This window comes from Littorina saxatilis, linkage group LG6 (genome assembly GCF_037325665.1).
Source record: "Littorina saxatilis isolate snail1 linkage group LG6, US_GU_Lsax_2.0, whole genome shotgun sequence".
Taxonomy (NCBI): Eukaryota; Metazoa; Mollusca; class Gastropoda; order Littorinimorpha; family Littorinidae; genus Littorina; species Littorina saxatilis.
Window position 1 is genome coordinate 33,541,214 of NC_090250.1, and position 27,087 is coordinate 33,568,300.

Consider the following 27,087-nt stretch of genomic DNA (forward strand, 5'->3'; position numbering starts at 1 on the left):
TATATGATGTCGTATACACTCATATGTATACGTGAATCTACATTTGAGTATTGCTGCTATGTGAATGTGTACCCACATTACGAGTGTGAATATCATATTCTGATGAAGCCTTGTACGTCAGATACAAATTTGATTCAAGAGGCCTAGAGACACCCCAAGTGCTTAATGCACCTTCTTTTCCTTTTCATATAGAAAAAAAAATTACTCTAATCATCGTTTGTGTTTTGCTAACTTGACTTGTATGTTTATATACCAGCTTTTTAGACTAAATTATGTTTTTCTGTTTACATGTGTAGGTTACATTATAAGCGTTCTTTCTACAATTGTGTATAAATCTACAAATTACTTAAGTGTCGTTACCTCGAAGCATGTGTCAGGGTCAGTATCTGCCCGGTCTCGACTGCTTCCTCCATTCCCCTGTCCCGGCGAGCTTTGTCCATTGACGGCCACTCGGCCATCTTCACGGACACTTGACGAGCGCTTGAACCAACTCATCTTATCATGGCTAAAAGACTAGGCTGATCTGGATGCATCATGTTTTCCCTTGAGGTTAGTGCTGAGTGAAGATCTATGTCATAACTGATGTGTCAGATGTTCAAAGCAGCTGCAAAGTCCAGTCAAGAAGTGATCTGAAAATACAAAGAAAAAGGAACTTTTAATAAAGCTCTAACTTACAAACAAATACTGAACATAAAATACAGACATAGACCCTGTACACACATTTAGACACATATACACACTAGGAGTTAGACAGACAGACATACACACAGAATACCACCGTCACCACTTTCACAAAACAAGAAGGGCAAAGCTCATACGACTCACATGCTTTACACATTTTTCCTACCAAAATACATGTGACCTTGACCCAAGGTCAAGGTCATCCAAGGTCATGCAACACAAAGCTGTTAATTCAAGACATAGGAAGTACAATGGTGCTTATTGGCTCTTTCTACCATGAGATATGGTCACTTTTAGTGGTTCACTACCTTATTTTGGTCACATTTCATAAGGGTCAAAGTGACCTTGACCTTGATCATATGTGACCAAATGTGTCTCATGATGAAAGCATAACATGTGCCCCACATAATTTTTAAGTTTGAAACAGTCATCTTCCATAGTTCAGGGTCAAGGTCACTTCAAAATATGTATACAATCCAACTTTGAAGAGCTCCTGTGACCTTGACCTTGAAGCAAGGTAAACCAAACTGGTATCAAAAGATGGGGCTTACTTTGCCCTATATATCATATATAGGTGAGGTATTGAATCTCAAAAACTTCAGAGAAAATGGGAAAAATAGCTGTTTTTTAGGCAACATTTATGGCCCCTGCGACCTTGACCTTGAAGCAAGGTCAAGATGCTATGTATGTTTTTTGGGGCCTTGTCATCATACACCATCTTGCCAAATTTGGTACTGATAGACTGAATAGTGTCCAAGAAATATCCAACGTTAAAGTTTTCCGGACGGACGGACGGACGGACGGACGACTCGGGTGAGTACATAGACTCACTTTTGCTTCGCATGTGAGTCAAAAAGCACAATGTTAAAAACAAATCACAAACACGCACCGTTGCTTGGATACGGAAGGCCAAAAACAAGGCTGAATTCAATAATAAATGAGTAAACTCTGCCTGTCATGTATACCCACCAATAGTTATGTGCGCGCGCCATCTCATGGTACTCAGGCAACTGCATCCACGTGACAAAACACACACACACACACTAAAATCAAGTGCTTTCAGTTTCACAAAGCTTACACTACAGAGGACTTTTTCTTTAAATACACGTAGTGTACTGTACAGTCATGTTCTATTGTTCAAACTGTCAAAACAGATGTGTGGAGACTGATGCAGGAAAACATACAGGCAGCTGTTTCTGCACAGTGGGTGCAAAAGACTTGCGTTATCTCACATTTGTAATCATTATCTGCACATGTAGTAATGTATGCTGCCTTTATCTGTTGCACGTAGACTCTGGTAACAGCTGCTATCTACTGGGATCATTCGCACTGAAAGCATCATAGCCATTAATCACTTTACACAAGAAATAGGTCACTTATTCCATTAATCACACATTTTACACAGACCTGTTCTCAGTTTGGGGCTTTGTCTGAATGTGCAAATAAAGGAGGCTATGTGTAATATTCACAATATGTTAAGTTTGTTCATTGATGATGAAAATAAAATAAAATCTGGAACAAAATTTATGTGCTACAGCTTGTCAGTTATAAAATAAAATCTGGAACAAAATTTATGTGCTACAGCTTGTCAGTTACTTACTTAACCTGGTTCAGTACATCACAATCACTGGTTTGGTAACTTCCAGCAAATACTAGCAACCTATTTAGAAAGTATGTATACCTGTATGGCACCCTGGTAAATTGTGGGAGGAAAAGTATTGGAGCAAATCTTTACAGAAGTTCAAAGGATATGATCAGTGATGTGAATTAAGCCCCCACAATGTTGTCGGCATAAAACAGCTTTAAGTGTTGTGAGCCACCCAGATGGTCTGATCATAAACCATGCAAATATTCTGTTGTGGACTGAAAATCATAGAATTCTTCATGCATCAAGGAACAACAATGCCATCATGTAAGTAAGTTATCCCTTCACCTCAGTCAGACCATGTAAAGAAGGGAGCGGCCCCGGGGTTGTCTGTGTTCTCAGGACTGGGTGGGAGTAACAACACCAAGGTGGCATGTATTCAGAAATACAGTGGACCCCCCCCCCCCCCCCCCCCAACATTTCAAGACCGCCCAAAATATGAAACATTCCTGTTTTAAAGATAAGTCTTTAAATGAGGATACATTTACAGTCCTTAAGAAAAGAAAATCGTTAGCCCAAGGTACTCTTAATCTTTAAAAAAAAAGGTGTGGGGGGTGGGGGAGTCTTGAATGGGACTGGGATGGGTGGGAGGGGTGAGATGGGTGAGGGGGTACCAATCACAGCTGAGTGTGTGAAGCTGTCAATGCATGGGTTAACACAGGTTTAGGAGGTAAGCCCTGTGTAAAATGAACCTCACTTGAGCGCTGTCAGCCCATGTCCACACCTACTGGACAATAACTAGGTCAGCCTAGAGTTCTCAAAACAGTGTCAGCATGGACAAAAGTTGTTTAGTCACTGGACAGCTTCAAAAACTGCAGTCATTACTAAGTCTTTCTTCCTTAATTTGGCTCTGTTAATTCATTACTACTAACTAGGGTAATGTTAATCATACATTACATGTAACAAACAAAAAAATAAACTATACTGGCCATATTTGTGTGACACCTATTGTATTTCAAGACTCAAAAATAAACTTGAAAGTCAGCATAATGTCAAATAAATCTATAACAAGTAACATACTGTTTTTTGCAGCAGTTGTTTGAATCAAATGTCATTGTTACCATTATTTTTAATGTATATAAAAAAAAGTGTTCCTAAAAAGTCAAATAAAAAATAAAGAGATTCCGGTTCCCTGACCAACCCTATTTTTTCCTCCGGACACTAGTACTTTCTTCTGGCAACAGTGACATTTTAAAAACAAAAAACAAAAAACACCAAAGTTGTCTTCTTCCACATCTAGGGGACACAGCTTGAAGGAGTACGAGTTCCAGGCAATTATAATAACCCACAGCTGCATCTGTGTAAAAAAAACACCCACACACACAAAACTACTTTGTATATAATCCTAAAAATAAATCAAAAACATTTCCTTTTTTGTTGCCTAAATTGCACTTTTTCATTTTGGTGATTTACACAATTGACATTATAGGTTGTGTAACCCATCAGAATGCACTTAATCACTCTCAGGATAGTTGCTTAATACAACACACTCAGCAGCATGAATAATTAACGAATTGGCTCGACCTCCCTCCAGCCCATAATATTCATAATTCAGGAACTGCCAGCAACCCAAGTGGCCTTGGTCCCGACAACAAAACATAACACTCACCACCCAAGCTGTAAGCTCAACACATTACCATGCCGACACTGCCACTGCCATTGGTGGGAAACACTAAAAACAGAACAGCAGCAGTAAACCCGCTGATCACTGCCTCCACAATCAATACACAATTCATCCCACAGATTGGGGACTGGGGGAGGGAGGATGGACACCTGAGGGTGGAGGGGCAGCTAGTGGACTAGATTTCTGAGATGTACAGACTGAGGTTTAAAAAAAAAAATCTGTGCAAAAGGAATGGGAGGAGAGAAACAGGAATCTGTGCAAAGAGGAAAGGGGATTGAGACAGGAATCTGAGGAGATCCCCAGTGCCAATGTGGCTAAAGGGGGGGAGTTAACGTCCTCTCAGAAAATATTTCTATTTGGGACAAGAATTGGTGATATGCTAAAGCCAATGTGGGGAATCAAATCCTCATAAGTGACAACAGATGTTGGGGTTTGTAACACCCCTGGGGGTCACAGTGCTGTCAGCAAGTGGCAGCTTCCAAACTCATCAGTCAACTGTGGTCTCTACACAAAAAGTTTTGACTCATGTCCACCGCTAACAACTCATCAATATGTTAGGGTTTTGGGTGTGTTTTTGTTTGTTTGTTACTCTGTGTTAAATGTACATGCAGCGTAGTTTCCAGTTTCAATTTTAAAATAGAAATGTATTCTGCAATATACAAAAAGTCACATGGGTGAAAGTGGAAGCTTGTACTGTTGAGTTTATGAAAGTTCATAGTAAGTTTCAGACAATGTCAGCTAGGAAAACCCACTGTCCAGGTATCACAGAAATTAATAAAAAATCAAGGTTTGATTTTTTAAATATTTTTTTTGTAATTACACTCTATACCAATTCTTACATCCTTGTCCAACCCTTCCCCTTTCAAGTTTGATATATATATTATATGTATTTAGACTTACAGTTACACACAAGATGGAGTGGGCATCCACAATGGAACACAGACTATGAACATCAGTAACAAACTTTCAGCACACGCTCACGTACAGTGCAAGATTTCAAATACATTTCACTGATCTTTAAAAGCCTACTTGAATGTACATTGTATTCTTCTAGCTGCATTAACACTATTTTTTTCCCAGCCTGTTTCATGGCTTCCCAATGGAATACAAATAAAGTGTTTTATGGACGAAACGCTGAGTTGAGACAGAAAGAAGAATAAGAAATTATGCATAATACAAACTTTAACAAAACATGTACGTGCACGCCCAACTAAGACCAGCAGATTATTACAGTCCTGATGTTTTGAAGAACCAATTGACCACTCAAGACAAATGCAAATTCCAACTGAAATAAAACAACTTGCCTTTCTAAATTATGACCTCACTGGGGCCAACATCTTAAATCCACAAGAATTATTAAAAAAAAAATCTATTGTTCACAGCTGTGCACACGTACCACTAACTGCTGCCTCCTAAAAACTGGTCTCTACAAAGGCAATACATACACTTTTGTCTGGAACGGTCACACTTTCTCTTTTTTCTTAATGTTAAGAAATATCTGGGATTTGCCATAGGGGTACATATTTATGCACAGCAACCAAAATAACATAAAAAAAGTCGCGTGAAGCGATATAAAAACATTTAGTCAAGCTGTCGGCATTAAAGTAACAGATAAACACAATAAACAGTCATCGCCGAGACTATATATATATATATATATAAGAAAGCCTCTGCTGACTTTCAATTGTTTCTTTCACAATTTCTGATGTTTTATATATTTAAGATAGTCTCGACTAATCACACCCAAAAATAGAGACGGGTCATGCTCGTCTCCGGGTAGCGTGCAAACGCAGTACTTACAGTACTTAACCTATTTTCTGTCATTCTGAGCACATTTTTATTTTTAGAGTAAACATGACACATGCATATATTTTTGAATTCAGGAGAAATTGAGGAATACGATGCAATCCCTTTTAAATCTGTTAGTGAAAATTCGATTTTAATGACAACTTTAATGAGCAAACTAATTAACTAGTTTTTAAGCCTCCAAGCTAAAATGCAATACCATTGTCCGAGCTTCGTCGAAGATTACTTAGGCAAAAAAAAACCAAGAAGGGCAAAGCCCATACGACTCACATGCTTTACACATTTTTCCTACCAAAATACATGTGACCTTGACCCAAGGTCAAGGTCATCCAAGGTCATGCAACACAAAGCTGTTAATTCAAGACATAGGAAGTACAATGGTGCTTATTGGCTCTTTCTACCATGAGATATGGTCACTTTTAGTGGTTCACTACCTTATTTTGGTCACATTTCATAAGGGTCAAAGTGACCTTGACCTTGATCATATGTGACCAAATGTGTCTCATGATGAAAGCATAACATGTGCCCCACAAAATTTTTAAGTTTGAAACAGTTATCTTCCATAGTTCAGGGTCAAGGTCACTTCAAAATATGTATACAATCCAACTTTGAAGAGCTCCTGTGACCTTGACCTTGAAGCAAGGTAAACCAAACTGGTATCAAAAGATGGGGCTTACTTTGCCCTATATATCATATATAGGTGAGGTATTGAATCTCAAAAACTTCAGAGAAAATGGGAAAAATGGGAAAAATAGCTGTTTTTTAGGCAACATTTATGGCCCCTGCGACCTTGACCTTGAAGCAAGGTCAAGATGCTATGTATGTTTTTTGGGGCCTTGTCATCATACACCATCTTGCCAAATTTGGTACTGATAGACTGAATAGTGTCCAAGAAATATCCAACGTTAAAGTTTTCCGGACGGCCGGATGGCCGGACGGACGGCCGGCCGGCCGGCCGGACGGACGACTCGGGTGAGTACATAGACTCACTTTTGCTTCGCATGTGAGTCAAAAATTGTCTGTTTCTGGTCACCCGACCGACCCTAAATTTCGGCGCCGACCCTAAACTTTTTTTTTCCAAACTCAAAATTTGTTTGTTTTCTTTTTTTGGTGGTAAAGGACAGGGTGAGAAAATGAACAACAAAAACGTGTGAAAACGAAAGTCCGCTGACGATTTGTAAATGTGTTGAGTGTCTTGTCTCTATGTATAGTGAATCCAGTCTCTTTGCGCGATCTTTAAAGTTAGTTTTATTGGTCTACATTTGGGGTAAAAAAAATAATTAAAAAAAATAAAAAAAAATCCCGACCTACCGACCCTATTTTTTTTAGCCATGTTACCAGAAACAGACAATTTTTTTTTTTGGCCTTAACCAAAATTTCAACCAATTTGGATGAAAAATGAGAGCGTGACAATGCTGCCTCAACTTTCACAAAAAGCCTGATATGACGTCATCATGGACATTAATCGAAAAAATGAAAAAAACGTTTGGGGATAGTATACCCACGAACTCTCATGTGAAATTTCATGAAGATTGATCCAGTAGTTTTCTCTTGACTAAATGTAAAAAGGAAATAATTCCAGCACATTGTAATTAACTTATTAAGGATGTGCGCGAACAAATAGGAAAAAGAGAGTCTGAAAGAGTGTGTGTGCATGTGCATGTACAAGAGTGTCTGCTCGCATGTGTGTGACTATGAGTATGGGTGTGAGAGAGAGTGCATGTGTGTGTGTGTGTGTGCTTGCATGTGTTCTGGTAAATTAGTCTACACCTGGAATTTGTCATACATGTAAGTATAACACCTGCAGATCCTTTACAAAAATATACCACAAATTAAGAAACATTTAATGTAAACAAATTGGGTTTTTTTTAAATCAAGACGCAAAAGGCACAAGTACAACTACAAGGCAATGTTTACAGGAATACAATTAAATTTGTGTGTATAACAATATTTTACATTGCAATACTATAGCAAAACGAGGTTGTTACCAGTTCGGGGGTTTTAGGGCATATTTTACAGTGCTGTTGGTGCCTACTTGCCGAGTGGCTATCTGGGGTCATATTCTAAATGAAATATAGAAAGTTACATATCAAATGAAAGGAAAATGAATAAGCTTTTCATATTTGCAAAGAGAATTGTGCTATCTTTAAAGGTAAAAAATATTATGGGGGTGACAACATGATTTTTGTTGAAATTTGTACGTCCATTTTTTGGAACACGTGACAAACACAAAGAAGATATTTTTTTTGTGTTCAGTTTATTTTAGATATGCTGCTAACTAGTCTGTTTTGGCATTCATTTTACATAACATAGCAAAGTTTTATTGAGTTTTGCTGATAAACAAAAAAGTTATTGTCACCTGAATACCCCCACCCAAATTTCAAAGTTGGACGTTTCATGACATACGCATGCCTAAGGCAAAAAATAAAAAAAAGTCTGTTTACGGTATCCCGATCGACCCTATTTTTTCCTGCGACCCTAGACTGTTTTTTGGTATTTGGGAGAAAAAGAACAAAAAAGAAAAAAAAAATTGGGCAAAATAACTTAAAAATATGGGGTTTTTTGAAGAAAAAAAAGTCTTTTTTTATTTGGCAAAATAACTTAGAAATATGTTTTTTTGGGGAAAACAAAAACAAAAAACAAAAAAAGTCCCGACCTACCGACCCTATTTTATTGGCCTATGTTACCGTTAACAGACTTTTTTTTAATTGTTTTGCCTAATAACGCATTCCTATAACTAACTTATAACAAAAACCCAGCTTGTTTTTGTCATAAAGTGTGTCTAACATATGACTTTATCCACTGTCCGACCCATCCAATGTAAAATAACACATTTTTTTTCCGATAATTAGATAATTGGTCAGTGGAAAACTACAGGGTTAAGTAACATGCCGCAACTTTATTTTCCTATGTCTGGAAACGCCTCCTCCACGTTATTTTCAACATGCAGAATGTCTGGAATTTACTCCCTGTGCGCAAAGAGGAAAAGAAAAAAGGAAAAGAAAAGAAATTTACAACTCTGCCCGGCCTTTCCTCAGCATCCCAAGCCAACAAGGTAGGAAGGGAAGCAAACAATTAAGCCACTGCAACTTGCTGGCTGCAGTGCATACTGATTAAATTGACTTCCGTTGGAGCACTGCTTCAGGAGATAGCTTGACTGCATGGCTTCCACAATCAATTCAGTTTTCTATTTTTGGTTTTATAAACCTCACGCTCACAGTCCTGCATACCATCTTTCGCCTTTTTGAAACTGATTGGCTTCCACATATATATGTGCACGTCCGTGATACTGGGTAACATTAACAGTTACAAAATCAGTGAGTGACTAACTTTGCTGGTCTATAAACTTGCTCTCACAAAGCCTTGTCCAGACTCTGTTGATGGTTTCATGTGATGTATGACAACTTTGTTCTGATGAAATAAAACGTGTTTGCAAAATTGGAATTGAAAAAAGCCTTGTCGTAAGTTACTTTCGTTTCCATAAACGCTGCAGGGAGAATGAATTGTCTGAAGTACTAACGCGCACACTTTATAGCAACAACATTATTTTGTATGCTGGATCATAACTTACTCAATTAATTGAGCAATAGATCTTTCAAAAATATCAATGATCGGCCATAAACGCAGACGATTTTCCGATCTCACTTGGCTTTGTTTCCTTCTGTAATGTACGCAAAGCACGATAACTCATGACCCCAGTCGACCCCCCACCCAATTGTCAATGTGTTGTGATGAAATAGATGCTCGAGAACCTTCCACTTTTTGTCTTTGGAATATCTGATTGAAAACAGGTCTTTTGTATACATGTGGACAAGCCTGTTTAAGATTGATTATTAACACTTTTTGTCAAAGTGCTCATGTCCCAATACTGTTACCCAGTATTATGGACGTCCACATATATATTTGTTCAGTTTCTTTTTTGGGGGTTTGTAATCCTCACAGTTGCAGTGTTGCATACCATCTTTTCGTAACACAGCAACTATCACTGTCCCTCAAACTGGGTACAGCTGTATTTTGATCCTTCTGCTTTGTTTTATTATCAAGTTCTCAGATTAAGTTCATTAACTATTGCAACTACATTGTTTCCTTTTTTCTAATAGCAAATTTATAGCAAGCACATCTGCAATGCTACTCTAACCTGACTCCCCCCCCCCCCCCCTCCCAAATCTCCTATTCAGTTTGACAAATCTATAAATATTAATAAATTTCTATCTGTTCAGTTTTTGCTGGAATATGTATACTGTTACTTACATAACAAGTCCTAGTATTTTGCTAACTGCAGCATGACAACATACAAACTACAGTAAATGCGAGAAATAAACATATCATACTTAATACTAATAGCAAACACTGCTTTCAAGTTTTACTACATGTACAGTAGTACGTTTCAAAGACTACAAGTATATGTGCACATCCTAGATACTGGGTCACAACTATGGGACATGGACACCAGGAAAAAAAGTAGGACTGAATTGAGTGAAATACTCTTTTTTAAGTGCAAAAGACATGCCTGTATCTTTTTCTGTCAAAGAGAGGACCTTTCATATCGAGGTTTCTTTAGAAATGACAATTAGACACATGCAGTACGCTCTATGTCGTGGGTTACATGGTTTCCACTTTAGGCTTCAATATCCCACAGGAAAGAACTTTAGCTCAGTTATTGCATGTGGCATGTGGACAACATTGATAAATAAATATGCAAACATGAAAGTTTGAAATTACAAGTTTCCATAAGTTAACTAGATCGAAGTAGAAAGTGGAAACCGTAACCCACGCAATTTCCAGGCGCAAAAGTTTTTTTTTGTAGGTCAAATGTAGCAACTAGCCTTTTGGGCACCCTTTTGGGTTTTAATACATGATAGAAAGATTTAAGTGAGCAAAAAGTTTTCGATCTGTGCTCACTGGGTTTATGTGTATAGAGATAATACTGTCGTGAGTTACATGGAAACCATAGTTTGTAATGTCTTTTATTTCCAAAGAAAAGAACTAAAACTTGATTATTGCAATTTGCATGTGGACAACATTGATAAATAAATATGCAAACATGAAAGTTTGAAATTACAAGTTTCCATAAGTTAACTAGATCGAAGTAGAAAGTGGAAACCGTAACCCACGCAATTTCCAGGCGCAAAAGTTTTTTTTTGTAGGTCAAATGTATCAAACTCATTAGGGAAGACTTCAGTTACCATCAAACAGTTGGGAAGGCCTACTGTGATTCGAAATCGGCGTTCGAACAGTGAGGATACGATGACATCGAGCGTGGGTTTCATTCCAAAAACCGGAAACCGACGCGTGTTTGTAGCAAAATTCTCAGTTAGTATTCACGTGACCCGTGTCAAAACGTCATCAGTGGAAATTTCCACTGGGCTGTTTTGGTCCAACGCACGACTTTCACGGGACAACCGAGACTACATGTTAACACTGGCTGCGTTGTCGTGCGTTACTGAAAAAAACGAAAGAGGAGTAGGTTACCAACATCTGTGATTAAAAGCTCAGATGAAAGGGTTTCATAACGCTGTGTTGTTTTATGAAAAGAACATGTCTTTGAAATGATTAAATCCTAAAAGTGAACTATTTGAAGGGTTCCCGTGTAGGGGGGATCATACTTCGTACTGACGTCGAAACTGGAAACCAATGTAACGCACGATAACGCGTTTTCTTCACCGATCAAACTCCCAGAAGAAGAAAAATGGATGTAATTCTTGAGTGTGTATGTCGAGAATAATCCTTCAGCTGACCCATAAACATCACAATAAAAGTCACAGAGCTTTATTCTCCATTATGTACAGCTGCAACACAGACTGGTGTATTTTTGTCCCAGTTTTAGGTGCTGTTTTGGGGGCATTTTGGCTAAAAATTAAATCGTTTAAAACCCACAGCAATGTTTGGAAACCCAAACTTGGTTGTTACAGTAAGTCAAATCCATCCCCTTTGACATCAAAGCATCCCCTTTGTCATCCATTGCTCAGAGATATTGTGACAGTCATTCAAAGTTGACAACCCATAGTATTTCCCAGTATCTAGGACGTGCACATATGATTGATTCCTAAAACATAAAAAGATATCTAGATCTAAACAGCATATATTATGTGTGTCCTTGTTTAAGTATTCAAGAGATCAGCAATCTATAGGCCTATATCATGGATGAAAAAAGAAACCAAATAAAAATAAAATGAACAAAAATAAAACCAGCAGGTGAGGTTGACACTCGAATTTCTGTCAAGTATAGTTTCACTTTCAGTATTTCTATTGGGTTGTCCAAATTGTTTACAACACATGACATTAGTGCTCTCTTTTGGTCTATCTGTTTCGGCTCCTCTTGCTTTGCTTTCAATAATCTGTCGAACTGTACAAACGGGGGGAGTAACAGGTTCTGCTGGAATGTAACCTGTTTTGCAAATAACCCAATCGTGTGTTTCTGTCAGTGTCAATGTCAATTCAAAGGAACCTGTTCACTCGTAACATGAAAATCTAGCAAGATGAATATATACACATCAAACCGTGACCAAAAGTCGGTGCTACATGCAAGTGTTGAGAGGAATATGTGAGGATTCCCAAAGAGGGTGGTGACATTTGTGACATAACACACAACACACACAACTGACACCCTGCTGTTAGCTACTGTTTGTTAAAAATCTCATCAAGACATTCACCGATTTTGCAACTCGCGGTTTACTCACCAGTCACTAAACAATCCACACGATATCCTCGTCATAAACACCCAAGAGCTTTATCCTTAAAGAAGAATACGGACGATCAAGGCCAAAAATCACGCAGAATCCTTCCAAATTCCACACCATAAACAGTAATACGTCGACACTGCTCTCTCACTCCCAACACTCGCTTCGTCACCTGCTTCTCTCTGCTTGTGGGTCAAGGTAGCAACTGTGTCAAATTATGGATCGTGCGCGAAAAGAGGTCACAAAAATTATAGAGGAGGAGTAGCCTACAACACGCTTTAAATTATTGTGACAAATTCATCCATTTACTTACATATATACATATTTCTACTTATTCTTGCAATATGCGTTTGGTCAGGCTAAACTTGAACAATGGCATCACACCGAACAAACTGTCACGGCTTGACTGAAGAGAGATCGAGGGAGAGAGACAAAGGGGCGGGATGGGGAGGAGGGGGCTCGGAAGGAGAGAGGGTGTGTTTAATGTTGACCTTTACCAAAAGAAAGAAAAAAAGATAAGTAAATTAAGAACTGGTTAGAGCTTATAGAAACTAAGATTTTGAACAGTTCTGCCCATCTAATCAAAATGGCTCATTTGTTTACAAAGTTGTACCAGCAACACAAGTTGAAACGCAGCCTATTTTTGTGATATATGACATGACCGGATATAATATGATATAACATGATATTTTATTGAAAAAATTAATTCTTGAAGAAATCTAAAACAAGATTCTTCCTGTTTTGGGGTCAAGCGGGGACCTATCTAATATAGGTCTATGGGTCAAGTTTTGGATTATTGTATTTTTTAACGTCAGCGATATATTTGTTTCAGATTTATCATGCAAAGTCCAATTTGCATTTCGTTATTTCGTGCAGGCTGGCATGACCACAATGAATTAACCACCGTCTTTTCATCACAGCATTAAATTAGACTCTGTTTTGCATTTGTCAAAACTATGATAATAAGTTCCCTAGATACGACTAAAGTCTAACAGCGCGCTCGCGCCTATAAGCACATCAGCTTCTTTTTTCTTTCTTTTTTTTTTAAATATATGAGGATTTATATTCTTAGTCAACGTATTCATTATGACCAGACATGCCAACCATACAATTCACGAACACTATCAACGTAATCAGAAATGGAGGTCAAAGGCCAAATTATTTTCACGGAAGCTGGTTGCCATGAAATACAACAACGCTGAACTTGACTTTTTTATTATTATGAAATCGTAAAATAGCTACTAACGAAAAACTTTGACAACTGATTTAGTGTAAATTGAAGTAAGAAATAACAACCGTGGAGACAAACAGTGTTTGCATTCTTTTGCTCGTAATGTTTACAAGTTTATTATTCCGCCGCGACTTCCGGTCATCATGGCGGCTTGATAACTAGATGAGAGTACCAGTCTCACAGATGCAGAAATATTGGTCTCAAAGCACACATTTCATGTGACGATGAAGTGTCTGATAGCTGGTGTTTAGTAGACTGCTTCCTAAATGTTCAGAGAATTACGTCCCAACGATCATTCTGGAGTATGATCACGTCTGGAAGTCTTCTTGAACAGCGGAAGTGTGCTGTTCCGAAAAATCGGTCTGCTTCCAAATTTCTTATTTTATCGCTGTTTTGCCTGTGTGAAAACACGATATGAGTGCATGACTGTGATAATATGGCTTTGTCGCGAAGAAAAATGTGTTTGGTATAGTTGATGTTGAAGCAGAAACGTACTGTGGTAGGCGGCTTCTACCATAACGATGCCGCACCTTGCTGACGAATGAGTCGTCTGCACATGCTTCCTTGAGGCTTGAGTAAGCATGGATGAACAGGCACTGAGCGAACTGCTCGAGTGTTCAGTATGTCTGGAACGGCTGGACCACACCAGCAAAGTGTTACCATGCCAGCACACCTTTTGTCGGCGGTGTCTTGAAGAGATATTGAGTACTCAGCAAGAACTGAGATGCCCAGAATGCAGAACTTTAGTGACTGTACGAGTTGAAGACCTGCCTCCAAATATTCTTCTTGTACGATTGCTGGAGGGACTCAAGACACAAAGCTATGTCCTCAGTTCAAAGCCATCATCATATCAGAGAAAGCGAGACACCTCGGCTGACAGTAGACCGCCACATCCTGCCAGAACTGGATGGGATGTTAGTATACTGTCTTAGTGTGTGTTTCACTGTTTGTAAACTTACCAGTTGAGATAAAACTTAAATAACTGCTTGAGAAGTTGCCAATGTAAAAGCATAGATCCATTTGTAACACTGAGGCACACAGTTATATTTTTGTAACATTGTGTGTGTGTGTTCGAATCAAACTCAAAGTACAAATTGCTTTGCTTTAGTTTTAATTATAATATTCAGTCTACATTGTGCTTTGATAATGTTAAAGTTTTTGCCTCTGAGTGTTTCTGTAAGGCCAAGAAATATTTCCTCAGTTTATTTCACTTTTTCAGATATGATATATGTACGGCAATGTTGAGTTTTACTTCAACATATTTATCATCTTCTTAAGTTAAACAACTTTTTGTCTGTCTTTTTCAGGGACCACAGCCTTGTGCAAGGGCCTTGTATTCTTATGATGCAAGCGAAAAAGAGTATGTATTCATTTGAAAGACATTCCTTTTTTCTGATAAAAATTTATTAAAGTCATACAAGTGCATAATGATTTTTACATACAATTAATGATAATATGCACACACATTATATTATGCACATGGATGGGCACATGCACACATACCTCTGAGCTGTTTCAGTAAGACTTTCAAGTTAAAAGTCAAACTGAAATATTTGTTACCCACATGTTATTACCATACTTTCAGGACTATAGTATACAGTGCACCTCTTTTCTCACCTTAAACCCCTGCACCCTATTGACCGGTATTGCCTTGTGTATGACTAAAGAAGAGTAAATATGTACCCACATCATTATGCAAGGAACCATGACAGTTAACATGCCCTATCTAGTGATATGCATGTTTCTACTGCTATGAGCTTGGCAAAGTTTCCTCTCAGACTTCAAAAGGCTTGGGTCTCATAATTGAAAGCTCGGGTCATTGAGGTCACAAAGCCAAACAGCTATTTGAATGCAGTGGCTTTGATCTTGCCCCACATCCGGGAGCAAGCATATTTCCGCTCTGTAAACTTCCTTTGACTTGCGACAAATGCACAGGAAGCGCTTATTGTGTGTATTTTTCTCATTTTAACCGTAAATGTGCAGGGCTAACACTTTTCCGGTTCTCGCCGGAAATCCGGTTTTTGAAAACTTTTAAAACCGGAAAACCCAGTTGCTTGAAAAAAATAAATTTGAAAATGAAAATAAGAACATTCGGAGATGCCTTTTCGCTGTGCGACCGATCTAAATGTTGTCGTTACTCATACCCACAGGAAGAGCTCTCATGTAATTAGAGGCGCAAAGATTAGCGTCAATTGCCTCCATATCTCTATTATCTATACACGTGTGAACTTCGAAAATTTACCGTGTCTATGCGATGGGAAAGGACATTGTCTCCAACAATTAAAAGAGAAGTCCTGAAAGCAAATAAAAAACTATGGCAAACATTTGGAGACCCCTTCTTTTTAGTTTGGATGGTTGATGAAGGCAAAATGTGTATTTTATCATTTATTAACGTACCTTTGGTACTAGGAGAGGCTGTTCTTTGCCTCTACAAGATAACATTTTAAAAACCTCAGCTTCTTGGGGCCAACGCCCCCCAGACCCCCTAGCGGGCCCTTAGCCCAGTACAGTACCCTACCAGGGGCCCCTTGGATCCTGGCCTTTCAGGTTATTCACTTTTTTGAGGTGTTAGCCCTGAAAGTGGGGGTTGCACATTTTACAACAAAGCACCTTGTAATCCTGAAAAAACAGCACATTCTTGTTAGTGTTATCCACCCCTAATGTACCTATAGTAGAAGATAGAGATGTACAGTATGAACTTGCTTCTCTGCAGCGACCTATCCTTCAAGAAGGGTAGTACAGTGACTCTACGGCGACAAATAGATGACAACTGGTATGAGGGGGAGCTGAATGGACTAGTCGGAGTCTTCCCTGCCAGTTACGTTCAGGTAAGCTCTGTTTTATGTACAACTGCAAGTGATGTCGGCAGATCAGTTTTTCATATCTTCCTTACAATTAATGCCTGGTATTATTTTGGCAAAGTTGACTTCGCGAACTCTACTTCACCAAAGCTCACTGCACGAAGCTTTGGCACTGAATTTTTGATAAAGTCGCAAAATCAATTCCGGGCTCAAATTAGGACAGCCTTTAGATCCAGGTGGGCACTATTGCAGGAGCTGCACTGACAAGTCAGTCATTTGTGTCAGTTTTGCTCAGATGGGGAACAAAACATTCTCTCCTCTCCTCTCTCTTTGAGTCTTTCTCTCTTTCTCACTCTCTCGTGCACACACACACACACACACACACACACACACACACACACACACACACACACACACACACACACACACACACACACACACACACACACACACACACACACACACACACACACACACACACACACACCCTGCTCATAGGGACACATACTCATAGATATATGCAGTGTAATGCACACAGTCCCTTCTGTTGCAGACATGTAAACAACAATATCTGGTCAAGCGGAAAAATGTGGGAGAGGAGGGGGGGGGGGGGGGGGGGGGGTTGTTATCTTAGTCAACCAGTTTCAGAGATCATTAGTTTACTTCACTCTGTGTACCAGTGATTTATTAAAGCTGTGGTCTATTTATGACTCTCCGGGGCTACGAGGTTATAAAATCATGTACATAATTCTGTACAGCAAACGCTACCCGAAACCCCACCTATACGGCGTGTATGACCTTGAGAGCTTCAGTCAACGCTTGAATTTTGCAGGGATAACATCCGGTTTGCTCTCTCAAGGCTGATCATATTTTATCTTCAAGAGAGATCAAGGGGAAAAAATAAACGCCCCGGCGAAGATTCGAACTCTCGACCTCAATTGAGAAAAAGAAGGAAAAACATTGATATGATTTCATGTTATGTTATTCTTGAAGCAGCATGATTTATATCTCTATCCGCCCATTGTTCAGAAGTGAATACATGTATAACTATTTCTTAGATGTCTGTTTTCAACTGCACAGATCTTTGGAGAGATTCAATTGCTGTTCTTGTCATTTTTCTTGCATGTAGTAAATAGAGATATCGCAGCTATTTGCATGGCGCAAATGTCGTGTAGCATGACGGTGTAAACATGTACTGCGATTCCGTGAAACATGTTTGCAAATAAAGGCAAATTTTAATGGTAATTTTTACGTTTTTGCAACGCATAATGGTCATTCAAGCGTAGAATGATATAAAATTATCATTTTTTTAATCTTTGACAACGCTGGTGGAGTGGCCTAGCGGTTAAGACATCGGCCCCGACATTTTGAGGCCCCGAGGCCTTGGGTTCGAATCCCTGCCAAGTCGTTTATTTTTTCTGCTCGATCCTTCTTGACAAATATGCTCAGCTCTGAGAGAGCAAACCGGATGTTACCACTGCAAAATTCAAGCGTTGACTGAAGCTCTCAAGGTCATACACGCCGTATAGGTGGGTTTTGGGTAGCGTTTGCTGTACAGAATTTTGTACATGATTTTATCCCTATTTTTCAACCTCGTAGCCACGGAAAGTCATGAATAGACCACAGCTTTAATGATTGAATGTGTGCAGGTATTAGTTCCTTTGCCTCAGATACCACAGTGCCGAGCACTGTACGACTTTCAGTTGGATGATGAGATGGAGAAAGATTGTCTCACATTTAAAAAGGTAACCCTTTGCTGCATTTATGTTATCTGTGTGTGTGTGTGTGTGTGTGTGTGTGTGTGTGTGTGAGTGATTCGTGCTATTTTTCACTTCTGGTCATTTGTATTTTGTCAGATTTGAGATAATAAATTTAATTTAATTTTATTTGTATCTGATTTCAGGATCAAGTGATAAATGTTATACGAAAAGTGGACACAAACTGGATAGAGGGAAGGAAGGGAGACAAGATTGGTATACTGCCTCTCGCCTTTGTTGAGGTAAAATTATTTCCAAGTGTGTGTGAGTGCGTGTGTGTGCAGAGACGTGTGCGATCCATTCTTTAATTCCTGCTGTTTCATTTAATGAGTTCGTCGTTCGGTGCATTTTTGCAACGGTTTTATTTGTTCTCTGTACACAGTACATGGATAATGTGAGAGTCACAGGAAGGTTGGATGCAGAGGAAGAGCTATGGAAGCTTTTTATTTATTTCTTGTGCTGTGACGTTGCTGGAAGTCTTGAGGGGACTCTGCCTATCACTGGCCTCAGACATTTTTGTTTTCATTTGTTTTACATGCATTATAAATTTATATATCTTAACCAGTAAAAAAGGCTTTCATGGAAGTAACAGAGACGTTTTACAGTATAACACTTCTTTTGTCTTTAGATTAACTTAACTTGTGCATGTGTGTGTTTTTTTGGTGGTAATATTCATGTAACATTCATAAAATTAATGTGTTCCCTGCATAAACAAGCAGTTTATAATGAGGATGTTTTTCAACTCTTGTACATGCATACAGTGAATTATTTTCATTGAACCATGAACAGAGGATAAATTTATGTGTTGCAGTTAAACCACGCTGCCAAAATGCTGATCAGCTCTAAGCCCCCATCGCTAGTGTTCCACCGTAGTAGTCGCAGCAACACAGCCACCACCGATTCTGCCTCCCTCACCACTGCCACCACAACTGCCACTCCCACCCCCTCCACCTCCTCCCAGCGTTCCTCATCCCCCGCACGCCAGAGCCAGACAGCAAGATCTTCACCTCAGAAACGTCATTCGTTCACCCCCAAATCAGACTCGCCCTCCCCTCCTCCCCAGGTTCAGCGACACTCCCTGGAAGTGGGTTCCAGTAACGGGGGTGGAGCGTCCACCACGGTCACCACAGCAACAACGACGTCATCAGCGTCGTCACTATCCCCGTCATCAGTGTCGCCTTTGATGACCACCAGCATGCCAGCCGTGCTGACCTGTCCTGGGAGACCCCCCACCTCCAGATCTGTCTCTGCCACTGCTGTAAGTGTTCACAGCGCTGTGAGAAGGATCTCCCTGGATGTCTGCTCTTTATAAAAAAATCATGAACACTCGTGTCAAGAAGTTCTCTCAAATCTCTCTCTCTCTCTCTCTCTCTCTCTCTCTCTCTCTCTCTCTCTCTCTCTTAAAATGGGCCCCTGGGCTGGTAATCAAGAGTTGAGGTTAGAGACTTTAGTCTGGGATAACCTGTACCCTCAATGCAGTTTATCCTTAACTCCTGCATATCGGCCCTGGTCTCTTCCGTAGAATATTTCAGCCCTCAGCTTTCTCTGTCTTTCTCTGCACACATTTATCTTTTACATCTGAGTGGTTAACACTAGGATTCAGATCCGTTCAAATCTAGAATGTCTACTGGCAATTTTAATCGATTTATTTTTAGTGAGAGCATTATGTCTTGTAATTGCAGAATGGTGCGTCAGGAGAGGCAATATCAAGCAAGGAAAGTAACAGCAGCTCTGCCAGCAGTGCTTCCGGTGCTACTATAACCCCTCACCCCAGCAGTGTGTAAGTTGGATGTTATTAAATTCATGTCATATCAGTTATGCTTTTGTTTGTAATTTATGTTACGAGTAAACTGTAAATTTGACACCCAGACAATCCTTTTTGTTTATGACAGTGGGGTAACAACCATCCCTGTACTTGTGTCTACCTGAATACGAGCTGAATTTAGACCTAACTATCGCTTTTTCTGTTTGAATCAGATATGTGGCGATGTACAACTACCGGCCACAAAAGGAAGATGAGCTGGAACTCCGCAAGGGAGACTACTACACCGTGAGCGAAAAGTGTCAGGATGGCTGGTTCAAGGGTCAGTGCCTTCGCACAGGTGTCGCTGGCGTCTTTCCAGGCAACTATGTGCAGGTCATCAGGTAGGTAATTCACCTGTAGGGTTGCATGCTGGTGTTGTTGTTTTTTAATCTGTTTTTGGTGGTAATTGCTCATAATTGATGATTTTGGAAAATAACTGGGGTTTGTATGTGTTGTGGAAGAGTGACCTCTTCTTGCAAATCCTCTGCCAAACAATGGAAGGACCAATCACTAGCAAGGGGTGTGTGTGAAATACCTGGACGGGAGAGGCTTGGCAGAGGTTTTGCAAGAAAAGGTCACTCTCCCACAACACATACAGACCCGAGTTATTTTTAGAATTCGTCTATTGCAAACCTGTTTTTGTGACTGTGGTAACTTCAGAAGCTGGTTTAGCAAGTTCAGACAAAGTGAAAAAGATGAACTTTTTTGTGAGAATTGTCTTTCATGCAGGCTACGTCGGATCCACCCTTCCAACCCCACCCCACCCCACCCTTATCAGGCCAATCGCCAGTGTCATTCTAAGTGTAGAATGTCTTGTATGTTTGAAGTGGAACCCACTTTCAAAACCAACAAAATCAAGACTTCCACTCTGTTAAAACCCTTCTTTCTCAGATTAATTAGTCACGTGTCTGTAAATTCACCTCCATTTTTTAACTCGCCCTCTTTCAAGGCCTGAGTTTCTTAGATTTGAGACAGTCTCAAAATTTGTCTTCCATTGTATTACACTGTAGTTTGATTTACCAGTACAGTTGCTCTTTTCAGCATTTGTGTGTGCTTGGATTTCAGGCAAGCTGCATCGTTCAAGCCGCAGAACCCCAACATCCTAAACATCCGTGCCAAGGTGCCATCACCACACAACCACCACTCCCACCATCACACCCACCACCACCACGCCCCCACCCGCTCCTTGTCAGATGTAGGCAGCTCTTCTCCCCCCATCCCTCCCCACATCAAGACCTCCTCCTCTGCGGCCCCTCCCCTCCTTCCCCGTGTGGCTCGCATGTCGTCCTCGTCCATATCATCGTCAGCCTCCGCAGCTGGTCACAGTTCACCGCAATCATCCCATGGTCATGGCTCCAAGTCCATTTCAAACACTCACGTTCCTGTGACAATCACTAGTGGCAGAAGTTCTCGGTCAGCGGAATCTAGTTCATCGTCCACCCAGGACCCTAATCATGTTCATATAGGAGTAGGGGCCACAGGCCAAGTGTCAAAACATACATCATCGTCTTCATTGTCATCGTCATCGAGCTCCAAGTTGACGCCGGGATCATCAGATTTGCATCGCCGCACATCGTCACCCCACAGCGGGTTGATGTCTGTTCACCATTCTATGTCTACGTCAAGCAACATCACACCTCCCAACGTGGTCATGGGCCCCTCAGAGAGCAGCAGTGCACCTCTTGCTGTCGTTGCCAAAGATAAAGACAAGGTGTGTATAGACATCACGCGCACCACACTAAAACAATGACAAGGTGAGAATAAAAATCACAGACACTACATAACATGAAAATCTCCATCATTTTTAAACAGCAGAGTGTCCGGAAAAAAAACCCCACCAAATCTTCTTTGGTTTGCATAATTGTCCACATCAGAAGGATAGGACCCATGCCATCCAATTAGGGATAAACTTTCTCCCGCCTCTTTGCATAGTATAGGTCGTAACCGACTCACGCCATCCAAATAAGAATAAACAACATAAAAATTCCGTCTTTAGTTTCATAATCATATGGATCTTCCACGACCGACAAAATCCGGACTGCGTAGTTCATATAACGTCATCATTTATTTGTTTGTTTACAAAGATTATCTTTCAAAAAGAGGTTGTTATGAAGATTCTATGGTGTTTGAGGATTACATGAAGTCTTAATCGTCAATCAATCAATCAATATGAGGCTTATATCGTGCGTATTCCGTGGGTACAGTTCTAAGCGCAGGGATTTTTTTATTTATTATTTTTGTATGCAATTTTATATCGCGCACATATTCAAGGCGCAGGGATTTATTTATGCCGTGTGAGATGGAATTTTTTACACAATACATCACGCATTCACATCGGCCAGCAGATCGCAGCCATTTCGGCGCATATCCTACTTTTCACGGCCTATTATTCCAAGTCACACGGGTATTTGGTGGACATTTTTAGCTATGCCTATACAATTTTGCCAGGAAAGACCCTTTTGTCAATCGTGGGATCTTTAACGTGCACCCCCAATGTAGTGTACACGAAGGGACCTCGGTTTTTCGTCTCATCCGAAAGACTAGCACTTGAACCCACCACCTAGGTTAGGAAAGGGGGGAGAAAATAGCGGCCTGACCCAGGGTCGAACACGCAACCTCTCGATTCCGAGCGCAAGTGCGTTACCACTCGGCCACCCAGTCAATGACCCGGGAAGCACGGTGAAAGTTAAGGGGAAAACAAGTCGCATAAGGCGAAATTACTACATTTAGTCAAGCTGTGGAACTCACAGAATGAAACTGAACGTAGTCCGCCGCTAGTGCAAAAGGCAGTGAAAGTGACGAGCCTGTTTGGGGCGGTAGCGATTGCGCTGTGCTTCATAGCACGCTTTACTGTACCTCTCTTCGTTTTAACTTTCTGAGCGTGTTTTTAATCCAAACATATCATATCTATATGTTTTTGGAATCAGGAACCGACAAGGAATAAGATGAAATAGTGTTTAAAACGATTTCGGAAATTTAATTTTGATCATAATTTTTATATTTTTAATTTTCAGAGCTTTTTTTTAATCCAAATATAACATATGTATATGTTTTTGGAATCAGAAAATGACGAAGAATAAGATGAAATTGGTTTTGGATCGTTTAATAAAAAAATAATTTTAATTACAAGTTTCCGATTTTTAATGACCAAACTCACTCATTAGTTTTTAAGCCACCAAGCTGAAATGCAATACCAAACCCCGGGCTTCGTCGAAGATTGCTTTGCCAAAATTTCAACAATTTAATGGAAAAATGAGGGTGTGACAGTGCCGCCTCAACTTTTACAAAAAGCCGGATATGACGTCATCAAAGGTATTTATCGAAAAAAAGAAAAAAACGTCCGGGGATATCATACCCAGGAACTCGCATGTCAAATTTCATACAGATCGGTCCAGTAGTTTAGTCTGAATCGCTCTACACACACACACAGACAGACACACACACACACACACACACACACACACATACACCACGACCCTCGTCTCGATTCCCCCCTCTATGTTAAAACATTTAGTCAAAACTTGACTAAATGTAAAAAGGGAGAACAAGAAGAGAAGTTTAACCAAATTTATGCAGCTGAATCTTTTGTTGTTTCAGAGGGAGAAGCGAGAGAAGGAGAGGAAAGGTTTGGTCAAACTGTGGCCAGGCAAAAGCAAAAAGTCCAAGTCAACAGCAGCAGATGGTACACCTGCACATCTTACCGCTGATCTTGTTGCTCACACACGGTGAGTACAACTTTAGGCAGATTCATTTTCAGCAAATCCTTACTCGTATTATTGGGTTTTTGTTTTTTTGTTTAGCAGATGCTGCTGCCTATTAGTGTATTTTACACTTAGCAATGCGATTGGCAATAAACGCAATACAGTAGAGCTCCAGGCAACGCTCAGAGAGTCTGTTAGTATTTTGAAACAAAAACTATATTACAATTCTGTCAAATCTCTGATTTTGTTGTTGAAATGTTCCTTAAACTTACCCTTCTTGCCTTTTGATTCTTTTAGTTAGCCTTCCCTTTTGGTTGAGCTCCACTGTTTTCAAAGAACAGTCACTTGGGGAAATGTCAAGCGTTGGACCTAACACAGAATATGGTTTCAGCTTTTTGATAATCAAATGATTAGGAAGAGTTTGTGCCCAAACTGTAAATTATTATCTCTCTTCTATAATGCTGGGGACAAACTGTGATTGTATGGTATGAAAGACAAGTAGGTCTTGCATCAAACTTCAATGTGGAAAACATGGCACATGTGTGTCGCATTTACTGTATTGAAAGCAGCCTTGTAAAGGCATGGTTTACTTCAGTGTTAATGGTTTTTATGCTTCCGCTTAACATCAACAGTATAGCTTCATTTTAAAGTTTGTTTATTGCAACTGTAGTATTCACTAGTGTGCCTTGTATTCTGGATTTAGCAATATGGAGCTGAGCTGACTTTAAAAAAAAGAAATTAAATTATTATTCTCAAAAGATGCTTGTTTGTTGTTGTTAGGTCTGGGTCGTTTCCATCAGAGAGGAACAGCCCTGGCACGCCAAGGGAGAGCAGTCAGCATCGTAAAACTGCCTCTCTCGACTCCACCTCCACCTCCCCCCTGCCCAAAGTTAGGTCAAAATCTCAGCTACGTGAAAGGTAGGAACTTCATGTTGTGTGTTATATCTGAATATACTGTCCAGAGTGATTTTGTTTCTACTGTTAAGTCCCTGGTTAGTTTTAGAAGTTGTATAACTGAAACAAACGATTATCTATCAGTATGAAGCTTAGACTTTGGAGATAAATGATGATCAGACATTTTTTTAAATTTGAAAAACGCCATGTTGTCAGGGTAAAATAGAAAATATTTTGTTCCATGATCAAGTTTCACTGTTTCTTACAAGGAGCAATATCTTGCCAATAGTTTTTGGTTAATGACTTAATCTTGATTTAATTTCATCATGTCATGCCCTTTTTGTCTAATACATGTATAAAATACTGTGTTCATGTTTCACGGTTTCTCCCTCTTGCACAATACAGTGGAACTCCTTTTTTGGGACCCTGCTTTCTCATATTTTCTGTTCATAACCTCTGTAAATGTACCATCACTTTAAACTCCCTCTCTTTTAAGACCTGATTTTCTCAGATTTTTTTTACAGTCTTTAAAAGGGTGACTGTTAGTGAGATTATTTTTACAGTCTTTAAAAGGGTGACTGTTAGTGAGATTTTATTTACAGTCTTTAAAAGGGTGACTGTTAGTGAGATTTTTTTTTACAGTCTTTAAAAGGGTGACTGTTAGTGAGATTTTTTTTACAGTCTTTAAAAGGGTGACTGTTAGTGAGATTTTTTTTTACAGTCTTTAAAAGGGTGACTGTTAGTGAGATTTTTTTTACAGTCTTTAAAAGGGTGACTGTTAGTGAGATTTTTTGTTACTACATATTATTTTGCTGGTGATACATATTGTTTGTTTGTTTGTTCGTTCATGGGCTGAAACTCCCACGGCTTTTACGTGTATGACCGTTTTTACCCCGCCATTTTGGCAGCCATACGCCGCTTTCGGAGGAAGCATGCTGGGTATTTTCGTGTTTCTATAACCCACCGAACTCTGACATGGATTACAGGATCTTTTTCGTGCGCACTTGGTCTTGTGCTTGCGTGTACACACGGGGGTGTTCGGACGCCGAGGAGAGTCTGCACACAAAGTTGACTCTGAGAAATAAATCTCTCGCCGAACGTGGGGATGAACTCACGCTGACAGCGACCAACTGGATACAAATCCAGCGCGCTACCGACTGAGCTACATCCCTGCCGGTGATACATATGATTTTGATGTTGATATTCAGGTACCGATGTATAGTACCCTACCCACCTCAGACAGAACACGAGCTGGAACTGGAGTCGGGTGACATCGTTCATGTTCACAAACGCCGCGAGGACGGCTGGTACAAGGGAACTCAGGAGCGGACATCAAAGACCGGTCTCTTTCCTGGAAGTTTTGTGGAGAAATGTGATTGACTGCTCCTCATCTGGGAAGATAAAACAAGAACAGAATTTCCGTCTATTTTGTGCACCTTTTTTTTTGGATCACTGAAAATGAAATTTTGTGGGCTGAAATTGAACAAAAGAACTCTTTTTAATCCACTGGGGCAGTTGATTCAGTTGTGTTTGAAAAAATAGTTTTGTCTTTCAGGCTTGTCTCTTTTTACTAGTGTTAGGGTAGGGGACTAAACAGTTTTTGTTGTTTTGTTTTTGTTTGTTATGTTTGTTAAGCGGTAAATACATGTAGTATTTTGCATTGTGTTAAATGTTACAACCGGAAACCTTAGGCATTTACCAGCATTTTGTTTTCCACGATTAGGTGAGAAAACAAAAATAGAAGTGTTCATCTGTTTTTTCCTACCTGTTTTTGGCCATAGTGTTCTTTGGTAAAGATATATGTTGTTGAAAATGGCAAAATCATTGTTCTACAAAACTAGATCTCAGATTTTTTACTTCTTCTTCTTTTGTACTTTTTTCTGTTTGGCCAGAGAGCTGGCTAAACATTTACTGTCATAATTATGAAGCAGTGACAATGGGAATCTGCTGAATGTATGGGATATGGAGCTCTCAGCTATGGCTTTAATATCACACGTCCACACGAACTTTGAAGATTAAGCTGTGCTTTGATTGTCTACATGTCCTCACCTATGTACATTTTTGAAGCAAAGTGGATCCCCCTCCCCCCTCCCAGCACCCCCCACTCCTTCAGAACACCGCCCCCCCCCCCCCACCCCCTTAACCCCCCTGCCTCACATATTTTTCTTTGTGCACATGGCAAACGCCTTCTTTAAGTTTAAATGAAAAAATGTATGTTCTCCTCACTGAAATCAAATGGAGAAAAAGAGAGAAAAATTCAGTTGTGAGACATATTATATGCGTGCTTGTCTCTTCAAGCAGGAGAAAGATGACTACAAATGTTCACTTTGTTTTAATGTGAATCTCTGTGTGTTAATAATTTAAACAAATGACTTGCTTGCTGTGCAGATTTTTGAAAAGAGATTAACATTGCGTTGGAAAGCATTAAAAGACGAGCATGCATTGCCGTGAACAATTTTCTTA

At 39.8% G+C, this 27,087-nt stretch overlaps 2 protein-coding genes across 5 annotated transcripts in view; one reads left to right on the top strand and one right to left on the bottom strand.

The window, feature by feature from the left end:
• LOC138969058 (FHF complex subunit HOOK-interacting protein 1B-like) overlaps positions 1–12,768 on the bottom strand; it is a 54,224-nt gene extending 41,456 nt beyond the window's left edge. For 2 of the 4 annotated variants that reach the window (XM_070341761.1, XM_070341759.1), the window contains exons 1-2: positions 12,437–12,767; positions 361–629 (exon numbers count right to left, since the gene is read on the bottom strand). In XM_070341761.1, coding sequence (XP_070197862.1) covers positions 361–495 — 135 coding nt within the window. In that variant the 5' untranslated portion in view covers positions 496–629; positions 12,437–12,767. Of the gene's footprint in view, positions 1–360; positions 630–12,436 lie in introns of all 4 variants that reach the window. The other 2 variants (XM_070341762.1, XM_070341760.1) reach the window with 2 other exon arrangements.
• Positions 12,769–13,459: 691 nt separating this feature from the next.
• LOC138969061 (E3 ubiquitin-protein ligase SH3RF3-like) lies at positions 13,460–26,736 on the top strand. Its single transcript, XM_070341765.1, has 12 exons — positions 13,460–14,581; positions 14,975–15,027; positions 16,381–16,495; positions 18,118–18,213; positions 18,372–18,467; positions 19,037–19,483; positions 19,908–20,005; positions 20,203–20,370; positions 21,095–21,740; positions 23,627–23,754; positions 24,511–24,648; positions 25,833–26,736. Exons 1-12 carry the CDS (start codon positions 14,249–14,251, stop codon positions 26,002–26,004), a joined length of 2,490 nt encoding a protein of 829 aa, XP_070197866.1. The 5' UTR covers positions 13,460–14,248; the 3' UTR covers positions 26,005–26,736.
• The last annotated feature ends 351 nt before the right edge of the window (positions 26,737–27,087 follow it).

Coding starts and splice junctions, on each gene's coding strand:
- LOC138969061 (XM_070341765.1), top strand. CDS start 14,249: ATGGATGAACAGGCACTGAGCGAACTGCTCGAGTGTTCAGTATGTCTG. Junction 15,028..16,380: donor TATGATGCAAGCGAAAAAGA/GTATGTATTCAT, acceptor GCTTCTCTGCAG/CGACCTATCCTTCAAGAAGG. Junction 23,755..24,510: donor GATCTTGTTGCTCACACACG/GTGAGTACAACT, acceptor TGTTGTTGTTAG/GTCTGGGTCGTTTCCATCAG.